Source organism: Simochromis diagramma, unplaced genomic scaffold (assembly GCF_900408965.1).
Source record: "Simochromis diagramma unplaced genomic scaffold, fSimDia1.1 OVJJ01000302.1, whole genome shotgun sequence".
Lineage (NCBI taxonomy): Eukaryota > Metazoa > Chordata > Actinopteri > Cichliformes > Cichlidae > Simochromis > Simochromis diagramma.
In genome coordinates, this window is record NW_024386792.1 from 7433774 (window position 1) to 7443670 (window position 9897).

The 9897-nt window shown below is 37.1% G+C and overlaps 3 protein-coding genes across 3 annotated transcripts; all 3 read left to right on the top strand.

Moving 5' to 3' along the window:
- Positions 1-22: 22 nt before the first annotated feature.
- Positions 23-2151, top strand: ambn (ameloblastin). Its single transcript, XM_040024170.1, has 7 exons — positions 23-308; positions 475-747; positions 842-898; positions 1094-1267; positions 1349-1384; positions 1493-1531; positions 1660-2151. The coding sequence occupies exons 1-7, from the start codon at positions 255-257 to the stop codon at positions 1954-1956; spliced, it is 930 nt and encodes a 309-aa protein (XP_039880104.1). The 5' UTR covers positions 23-254; the 3' UTR covers positions 1957-2151.
- Positions 2152-2750: 599 nt separating this feature from the next.
- scpp7 (secretory calcium-binding phosphoprotein 7) lies at positions 2751-5176 on the top strand. Its single transcript, XM_040024174.1, has 9 exons — positions 2751-2877; positions 3002-3066; positions 3356-3400; positions 3617-3664; positions 3755-3796; positions 4067-4126; positions 4210-4377; positions 4682-4757; positions 4890-5176. Exons 2-8 carry the CDS (start codon positions 3013-3015, stop codon positions 4712-4714), a joined length of 450 nt encoding a protein of 149 aa, XP_039880108.1. The 5' UTR covers positions 2751-2877; positions 3002-3012; the 3' UTR covers positions 4715-4757; positions 4890-5176.
- A 529-nt stretch (positions 5177-5705) lies between these two features.
- scpp5 (secretory calcium-binding phosphoprotein 5) lies at positions 5706-7853 on the top strand. Its single transcript, XM_040024172.1, has 11 exons — positions 5706-5818; positions 5936-5996; positions 6084-6137; positions 6273-6338; positions 6471-6521; positions 6641-6709; positions 6834-6863; positions 6973-7020; positions 7118-7168; positions 7290-7373; positions 7487-7853. The coding sequence occupies exons 2-11, from the start codon at positions 5943-5945 to the stop codon at positions 7502-7504; spliced, it is 525 nt and encodes a 174-aa protein (XP_039880106.1). The 5' UTR covers positions 5706-5818; positions 5936-5942; the 3' UTR covers positions 7505-7853.
- The last annotated feature ends 2044 nt before the right edge of the window (positions 7854-9897 follow it).

Here is a 9897-nt window from a genome sequence, read left to right on the forward strand (position 1 = left end):
TTAGGACACTTATTAGATTTTCTTTGGTTTCCACCTCCCTGCTTCATTCAGCAGACGATTAGGTTGAATTTATCTTTCTTCAGTCTGCCATGTGATTGGTTGATCCAGTTTGTGAGCAGTGCATAAGTTGAAGGACCCCTCCATACAGTTTCAATGAATTTACTCCTGAGTGCTCCACGGAGATAGTCCTTAAAGCACCCACTGATCCAGTGGAACTGATTAAAAACCATATCGATTTTGTTCTCTTTTTGGAAATGATTATCATAACGCTGCTGTTATGCTTTACCACAGAAGTCTCTGCAGTACCAGTAAGTGGACTAATAGAATATGGTTTAAAATACAATACTTGATATAATTATATAATTTTATGTTTATTCATTTAATACTGGTTGTCATTTAATTAACATTTGACATTCTATGAACTCTGTGACTCTGTGATAATTTTACCATCTTCTTTCTTTCTTTCTTTTTCAGGTCAATTCAAATGTCCGTCGTCCCCTGCTGTTACAAGGAGGGGAAACAGCAACTCAAGGTGCTCAGCACGTTGTAGCCGCAAACCAGAAACCCGAATCTCCTACGCCAGCCTCTGTTTCTCCCAGTGTTCAGCCACAGGCAGGAGGTCTACAGCAGCCTGATCCACAGCCCATTCCTTCACTGCAACAGTACCCCTGGTATCCACAAGGGGGCATGCCCATGCAGCCACTCTTCTATGGACCCCACCAGCTGACACTGCCACAGCAGCCTCTAGTAGGAGGAGGCGGGGGAGCTAAGAAAACAGAATATTAACTCTTATTTTAAATGATTTTCTCCCTTTAAAAATGTGTATTGCTGCTTTTTTCAGATTTTCCCACCTTATGGATACTTACCGCTGTTCTCCTCACACTATGGGAATCAGCTGGTAAGCTAAGAGACACGCTTGCTGGAGACAGGAAACACCCTAAAACCCTTTCATAAGACACAGTATTATGAAAATAAAGACATTGGTATTTTGGCTTTTGGAGTAAGGAGTTAATATTGGAGTTGTAACTTGTGGTGTCGGTGCAGAAATTGTTGATACGTGTTGTTTTGTTTTATTTTATCTTCTCTCCATCAGTTCAGCCCATATGGTTACCCAATGATTCTGGAATCGGCTCTCCCACAAATTCCAGCAAATCAGCTTCCCAACAGTCCAGTGTTACCTGCAGAAAATGCTGCAGGAGTTGCAGTTGCTCCTTCAATAGATGCAACTCAGGGAATACAGCAGCCACAGCAGCAGCTGCAACAACAGGTGTCTCTGCATATACATAATGCAGAATAAGGCAAAAAAAAAAAAAGAGTTACAATTATCTAACTGAATTCTCATCCACAGAATCCCCAGATTGTATACATGCTACAGCAACCAATGGTAAATATATAACACCCTCTGCAGACTTAGATGATTAATGCTATTTGCAATTTCACAATTTTCTTTCTGAGAACATTTCACTTGACATATGTTGTAATTCCTTACCAGAGCTCGCCTCTTGGCAGTCTTAGCTCTGAGGAACTTCAGGTAACACAGCCAAGATTTTTTTCTTCTTCCAGCTTGTTCAAACAGTCTGCTTAGTGAACTCAGTGATCCCACTAACACTGCCCCTCCCTTGCCTCTTTACAGTATCTTATCTCTGTTTACTGTTTCAGATGGCTGCTACAATGGGCCAATTGGGGGTGTACATGCCTAATGTGCTTACAAACCAGCCTGCGGGAGCTGTCCAGCCCAAGAGCCAGGCCGCAGGACTCACACACCCAGAACAACAAGGCGTTCAGCCAGCTGTGGGGACCTCAGCTGCTGGAGCTCAACCGATAAAGGCACTGCCGTGCTCTGGATCACAGCCAAATGCTAGCGGGTTCTCTGCAGGTTTAGCTGGGTCGGATGCTGCCACTGCCCAAACACCTGCTGAACCCCAGCTTCAGCCCATGCGGGAAACCCTTGTCTGAGACTGTTGTCACCAGTGGAGATAACCCACAACATACAGAGAAAACAAAATGCATTATTGATGGGTACTAACAACTATTCAGTGGAGCTTCTCAAGGATATTACTAACCGTTGCTATTTAATTTCATTTATTATTATTTTACTTAAAAAATAAATAAATAAAAATAAATGTCAAATAAAAAAGGAAAACAAATAAGGCTGGGCCTGAACTGTTTTGTCTTTCCATGTTACTGTCTTTCATAACCTTCAATTAAATACATTTTAAAACCATAATGTAAGAGAGTGTGCACAGTATTTATCTAATCATCATCCTGAAGCATATTCATCCCAGATTATAGATTGTCATCACACATCTGACGTATCCACGCAGGCTCAGATACAATGTGCAGTGAATGTCCCTAAAACTGTTGTAAATTTAAAGTTCTACCCAATTCATTGAAAAAGACATTCAGTTTTACAAGTATACATGATCATTTGTAGGTTTTAACAGGCCTCGAAATACTGCTGTTGGTAAAGCATTTATCCTCTAAACATCATCTGGTATAAAGCATCATATTTTCTATTAGGAAAAACACACAGGAGTAAGTAAGGAAGCACTCTTTTGAATTCCAACTCCTACTCCCGAATAACCCTGTTGCCCTTTTTGAGTTTGAGATGTTGCAAGGGGGCACCTGATAAGACACATTGCAGAGGAATGTGATAGATGTGCTTTTCAAGCCAAAGAATTTATTAAGAGATTTCCCAGACATGCAGCTGCCAGGTTTGTGATCATACAAAGAAAAACGATTGGCTTACCATCAATACCTGTCAAAAGTTTGCTCGCCCTTTGTTTCTCTCAGCAAATAAATAGGCGATCTCACTCTCCTCTAATCACACCTCTCTTCAACAATCCTCCAGTGCTCACGTGCAGCCAGGGAAGAAAGGTAATGTAGATCCTGCTAATATCACATGAAACTGCAAAAGACGTTTTAAATTTAAATGCTTTTTTAAAAGACGTGCACTAAAAACTACCAAATGTAATAACTCAAAATTCTCTTTCTGTCACAGCAAGTTTCAAAATGAAATTTATCGTACTTGCTGCCTGCATCCTTGGGATGGCCATCTCTGCTCCTGTAAGAAAAATACTTACATTTCTGCAAAAATATCTATTTTCCCTTTCTTTTTCTTTCACATGTAACAATTAACATACAACATTCATCTTCAGTATTTTAGAGAAATATCACCTACAGAGCTTTAATACTCACCTTTGTTTTTTTTAGCAGATGGAGTTTTTCGGTCATTGTTATCCGTTTATGGTGTCTGTTTTTGTCTTTAGCATTAATCAGTAAAACAACATTCAATAACTGTCTGAACATGTTACACTGACCTGCATTACACTGAATTTTATTCTCTTCTTTACAGCTGCAGATATTTGAGGAGTTTGACATCCACTACGCTCCACCTCAGGTACAATAAGAAGCAGCTTGGATCAGCTGGTGGATATCATGACACCCACACACATTAACCACAGTAAAAGCCAGATTTTCAAACTCTGCATGGTGGTCTATTATGATTTGTTCACCACTGATGTCTTCATAGCTGAACTGCTTTTCTCCAACACGGCTGACTTTTCTCATAAGATTGTGTCCCTGTTAAGTGTATATGATTAATACTGTATTTCAGGCGGCCCAGGTTATCCCTGCTGGAGTCCCACTTGACAATCTGGAAGTTGTAAGAGTTCAATCATTGTTTTGCACCTTTTCAGAACTTTTCTGTGCATCTGGTGATTATTTCTTTACTATGTTGTTTTAATGCTTCCAGTTGCTCCCTGTTGATGCCCAAAGACACCCTCTTGGAGGACCTGTGAGTAGCACAGTTCATATATATATATATATATATATATATATATTTAAATATATAGAGATAGATATTTACCTATTGAGAGTGTAGTTTGCAGACTTTGATCCAAAGAATGGAAATGGAATAGAAACCTAAATGCTATCTGATAAAAAGAGTTAATTCTATAGACTTTGACGTTTTTAGAGCCTACATGTAATCAAAGAAGAACCACAAATCAGAAGTATTACAGATTCCAGTGCAATTATGAGTTTCTAAGTCTGTTTTCATTGAAAGGTCCACGGCTTTATCAAGCACGAGATTCCAAATCCGAATGGCATAGGTACCAAGGAGGTGGTAGGTGTCTGCAGAACATATTTTCTCTGGCAAAGGTTTTTCAGATATTTTATTGAATTCACAATTTATTTTATTTTCTGTAGTTCTACCCCTTCGGCTTCAACCTGCCTAATCCAGCTGCAGCTGACCCAGCTGCTCCAGTTGCCCCAGCTGCTCCAGCTGCTCCAGCTGCCCCAGCTGCCCCTGTTGCTCTTGCTGATCCTGCCATTCCTGTGGAACCTCTGAATCCTGTCGTCGTTGCACCTCCCCCAGTAAGAAAGACTATCGCATTTAAATGTATTTAACAAACAATAAGCCTCTGTCATGATTTGATGCTGGCAATATGCAGTTTAGTGCCGTAATAGCTTCAATAGACTTTGACAGGCAATAAAGTGGAGTTGGATTGAACTGAAATTTGTTATGAGGGCAGCCGGTTCATTCCAATAAAAAGGATCACGTCAGACAAACCTCCCAACTATTTCTGCTGAGTTGTGGAAAAAACCGTGACTCATAAATGCACATGTAGGAGACTATCATCAGTCCTGATTCGCTCACCCAAGTCCTCTGTCATTTTAGCGTGGCAAAGATGATGAAGATGAAGATGACTAAAACTACTTAGTCAGCAGGAAAAAAACACTCTTGGCACACTCAGGTATCAATTCACATATTCATATATAAAGGTTTTAGCAAAGTAGTTCATATAAATAAATATGCAAGGATCACATGTTATTTTTCTAGGGGATTGAGTCTCTCAAACTTTCATTTGCTTTTGTCCCCACTGTAGGTGACCAGAGGTGTAAGACTATCTGCTTACTGTGGTGAAAAATCGCCAGCCAGCAATGCTATTTTCTGTGGTGCTATGAATTTTTTGAAATGGTGCTTTGTTTGGAAAAAGAAGAATAAAGTCAAAAAGCATGACATGCCTCTTATGAAAAAAAATTGATGGTTTGCAGTTAAATATGACCAAAAGAAAATGTCAAAATAAATGTAGCAGCATATTGTTTCCTCTCTACATGCAACATCAAATGTTTCATTTCTGTGCTTCATAATAAATGAAACAGCTCATTCATCTATTGTTTCTGGTTCTTTGCTTCAGATATATTTCAAATAATAAATATCTGATACTCAGTCCATGAATTATATGCAGCATCTTGCAGATTATTACTGACTTGCTTTTTTGACTATCCACAAATAGCTACAGCAGGCAATTATATTTATTATAAATAATAAAGGCTGTTCTCTGATTTCACTACTATGTGCTGCTTCAGTACAAATTTATTTTTAGAGTAAAACAAGCAAACAAACAAGCAAAAAAGGATATGGTATTATATTTATCTATGCTGTATTAACATAAATTTTTAGTTTCAGATATTTGTGCCACCTTATGCAATTGTAGTGAGACTAATGGCAGAATGAGGAGTAAGCAAAGTGAAGGTGTGCTCTGCTCTAGACGGTATAATCAAACAGACGACTCTGCTATTACACAGAAAGTGGATATGACCACTGGTCATTTAGTAAAGCTGAAGACTAGACACCTCTACCTAGTCATTGGGCAACACCACTCCTATCTCCCGTGACTGGCTCTTTGGTGAGAAAGCAGTGTATAAATATCCAAGTAACACTGCAGAAGTCACAGTCCAACCTGCTGGCATCATCTCCAACATCAGCATTCATCATTTTCTCCTTTTCTGGTGATTTTTAAAATTTCAGACGGTGAGTTGAGCAAAATTTTAACATTAGCTCCTGCATGCCTTTCCAGAAGGAAGCAACCATCCAGTGTGACTGTGGTGGAAGTTTCACAACTTGGAATGATTTATTTTATGTCTGTAGGATAAACATGAAGCTGGCTCTCTTGTGCCTCTGTTTGGCTAGCACAGCCTGTGCTGCACCAGTGAGTGTTAAGTAAAAGCCAACCATTTATTTCATGGAGCTGAAACCTGTCCAATACTTAAAGTTTAACTTCTGTTTATGCCTTTAGTTTCAGTACTTGCCTCATTACACTGGATCCAGGCAACAGATGCCAACTTTACAGGTAATTATGCATACTGCATACTGTTTATCTTCTCTATATCTTCTGTGTATATTCTATATACAGGTTCAAAATACTGCAAACACCTACACAAAATATTGCTGTATACTGAAGTCTTCAAAATTTGCATGTATTCAGATGAACAATCCCTTTACGGCTGGTTTTCCACACACTGGACTACCTGGTGGTTACAGTGTGGAACTGGTATGTCAGACTCTTATTTATTACTCAGGTTTATACACGTTTTCAGATCAGCACCATTATTTATTACATTTGGCTCTAACAGTGGCTATGAATCATGATTACAGTACAACATTTATGTTTTTTTTCTCCAAGATTTATCCCCACAGATTTCCAGGAGGTGCAGGTGTTTCAAACCCAGCACAGGTATGCATACATCAGTTTGAGAGACGTTTTTCCACCTACAAAAAAAATAAATAAAATAAAAATCACCTAACTTCTTTTCGTTGATCCTGATTTTACTTTTGCCTTCTTTCTCTCTGCAGCCCTTTTCATCTTTTGGTCTCATCAAGTACTCCATTCCTCAGCTACCTGGCAGACAGAGTGTTGAAGTAGTAAGTCACTTCTCTTTCCTGTTGCAGATTATGGAAACTTTTGGCCCAGGAAACCTTTCTGCTCATAGAAGTGTTTTAACTGCTTTCTTGAACTTTTTTGTGTCTTGTGTTTTTACAATTCCAGTTCTATGCATATGACTTTGCTCAGCAAAGGGTAAGAATTTTGAACTCTTAGATATTAATTTAAAATGTGAAAATATGAACTTATGTTTGTGTATTTCTATATATCATGGGACTAAATACAATATATAATTTTATTACAGATAATCCCAAACATCCCCCCAATGACAAAAGGCCCCATAGTGCCAGAAGTAAGATTTTAGTTATTTTATTTACCCCATTTGTATTTTTGTTGTTTATGTTTAAAAACATGTTTGTTTATTTACCATTATACTTGTTTCCCCACAGGTTCTCCCATTTGACTATCCACCACAAAACATTCCCCAGCAAAATATGAACGTGAGAAAATACAGTAGCAAATAATATAATCTCATTATGTTTTGAAGAAGCTAATTGTATTGACTGTGTATCTCCATGTTTTGGTAAAGTAGGTGTTTTTTTTTCTTTTCTTTTTTTCCAGATTCCGCAATTTGACGCTAATGCTCTTCCATCCCAGGACCCCCCAAAATTGCACCTGCAGGATCAGCCCATACAGACAAGCCAGGTAACCAATCAACAGATCGGTCCTTATAAAGCATCTTAAAAACAAGGGAACACTGTTTGAAATGTGTATGATTTTAACAATGCTGATATGAAACTGCTCATTTGTCTTTACAGATGCCAGCAAAGGTGTAAACATGTGAACATTCAGAAATCAGCATGGGAAGAAACTGTCAGTGATGTTGTTTCCGAAAGTGCTAACATAAGTTAAAACCCCACCCACAAATGTTATAAATAACACTTCTTTATTAAGAAATCACAACATTATTAAACTAAAGAGTAATAGGATAATCTGCATAAAATAAGACATATTCCTGAAGCACTCTTTTATTCCCCTTGTCATTTCCCCACATTAACAATAACCTGTTCTAGAACTGCAGATGCAATGTGATGCTGAATTTTCATCATACTTTAATTACTTCGTTCTAACTTTTCCTTAAATGTCATTTTCTTTGAATAAATAAAGTCTACTTTTTGAAGCAAATTTTGATACTTTTACTCATTATTTAAACACTTGTAGACTGCTTTGGTTTTTTGTTTTTTTTTAATTAAAATATACATGTAGTAAAAATAATGTTATTTTTCCTTTAGGATTTAACTTGTGATTTAACATTACACTATTACAAAGCTAGGTGGATTATCAAGTATCAGTTTGACTTTAACTGTGGTGCCATTCAAAAGTACATTTCATACCTTGCTCTATAAAGACCTTGCCCTAGTTAGTGCCTCAGGTCTTCTGTCAGGTGAGAAAATAAATATCTCACTTGTCACATACAACAGCCTCCACACAGCAAAACTTGGTTCCTTTCCCAAAGACTTCTATAAACCTTGGAATTTATTTTTTTTTACTTACAGTCATATATCTTCAGTACACTTAAATAAATACCAAAGGTTTGGGTATCAGCAGCAACTCTATTTCTATAACTGTGTTGCTAGAAACTTCTAACATACACAATAAACTTGAAATTGATTATTTGAACTGAACTCTTACATTGAAATTTGTGTTGAAAACTAATCTCAGAATGTATGAATAATGAAGAAAAATGCAACAAGTCATAAGAAAAGCATGATTATAAATGATTAAAGACATAAAAATATGTCTATTTTAGAGTTTAGATGTATTCCTGAATGGAATAAACCAAATTCATCTATAAATACTATTGCTTGATTTCAGTTTGCTGAGTTTGGTATGTTTGGTATGTTTAAGACTTAATATTACTTGGCATCACATGAGCTATTTTACCAGAAAATACTCTAGCATTATCAGCCTAAAAATAATATTTTCTAATGAATTAAGTTATGTTTATAAAAAAATATAAATATGCAATCTTATATATGTATAATTTATATAAAAATAAATAAATAAAATTAAAATTTGTTCAAAATTAACCGACAAAAATGTAGAACCTTACTTGATTTCAGCATCGGTGGTATAATTTTTAGATCTTCAGTCACATTACATTTTCTTGTACTTGTGGACATAAGTGTAGGCAAAGTTAGAGGGAGCCAAAAATGTGTAGAACCGCATGAATGCTGAGAAAACAGCATGCGCCTCCCAGTCTTGCTTCTCACCTCTGGCAATGGCTTTGAGCTTGGAAACTGTGGTCACTTTGACTGAAAACTTGAATCTTCACACGGGTCCCTTTGAAACAGAAAATAATGTTTGCTCTTTGCTTACCTTTAAGTTCCACAATTAAACTGCAGAGCACAGCGTTCAAAGAGCAATTTAAGTATAACACCTACACCAGAGTAATTCTGCACATGCCTGTGAAGATTATCGAATAGGAGATCAGCCATGGTTAAAATGAGTCAGAATTTTGATATTTATAACACAATTCCCAGAGGTTTTGATCACAGCTTGTATAAAAATCCTTGTGTAGTTCTGCAACATAGCACATACATTATAAAGACACTACTATAGTTTATCACACAGAAGACATGAATTTTCACTGTTGGTGGCAAAATTTCCCCACTGTGAAACGTAATTGTCTTAAGAAAGTAAAAAACATTACATGAGAGAGAACGATCTCCCTGATCTTGGCTCACCTGGGGACAAAAGCCTGTCCCAACATGACTGAACACTTACCTCTTCAGAGGCACATCAGAAATGCAGACATTGGCCTCTCACGCTATTACTGTCTCTTCTTCAAAAGATTCTTTCCTGGAACTGTAATTCAAGCCAAAAAGTCCCCTTTTTAGTGTTTTACAGTTATATATGATGTGAATGGATTCACATTACTGATAGTTTAATGTTCATGTTGGGTTTTACCACTGCAGATGTTTGAGGTTTAGCTCATTTTAAAATTCTTTATACACTGGTGCATAGTTTAATCTACAACAACACACCATATTCTATAGGATCATCGTGTTTGTTGTTGTTGTTGTCCTGCAACTGGACCTCTGAAAATACAGGTTTTTTTTAATGCTGTTCTATATGCTAGCTTTGCAATTAGAATCTGAATGCATGATAGTACCGAGCACATTTTGCTTTAACAAGAACAGCTACATAGAATCTCTAGTATTGTATT

Bases quoted from the DNA above. Each gene is read 5' to 3' on its own strand.
- scpp7 (XM_040024174.1), top strand. From the start codon at position 3,013: ATGAAATTTATCGTACTTGCTGCCTGCATCCTTGGGATGGCCATCTCT. The intron at 3,067-3,355 runs GTAAGAAAAATA...TCTTCTTTACAG, and splicing joins GGATGGCCATCTCTGCTCCT to CTGCAGATATTTGAGGAGTT. The intron at 3,797-4,066 runs GTGAGTAGCACA...TTTCATTGAAAG, and splicing joins GACACCCTCTTGGAGGACCT to GTCCACGGCTTTATCAAGCA.
- ambn (XM_040024170.1), top strand. From the start codon at position 255: ATGATTATCATAACGCTGCTGTTATGCTTTACCACAGAAGTCTCTGCA. The intron at 1,268-1,348 runs GTGTCTCTGCAT...TCTCATCCACAG, and splicing joins AGCAGCAGCTGCAACAACAG to AATCCCCAGATTGTATACAT. The intron at 1,385-1,492 runs GTAAATATATAA...ATTCCTTACCAG, and splicing joins ACATGCTACAGCAACCAATG to AGCTCGCCTCTTGGCAGTCT.
- scpp5 (XM_040024172.1), top strand. From the start codon at position 5,943: ATGAAGCTGGCTCTCTTGTGCCTCTGTTTGGCTAGCACAGCCTGTGCT. The intron at 6,138-6,272 runs GTAATTATGCAT...GCATGTATTCAG, and splicing joins AACAGATGCCAACTTTACAG to ATGAACAATCCCTTTACGGC. The intron at 7,021-7,117 runs GTAAGATTTTAG...GTTTCCCCACAG, and splicing joins AAGGCCCCATAGTGCCAGAA to GTTCTCCCATTTGACTATCC.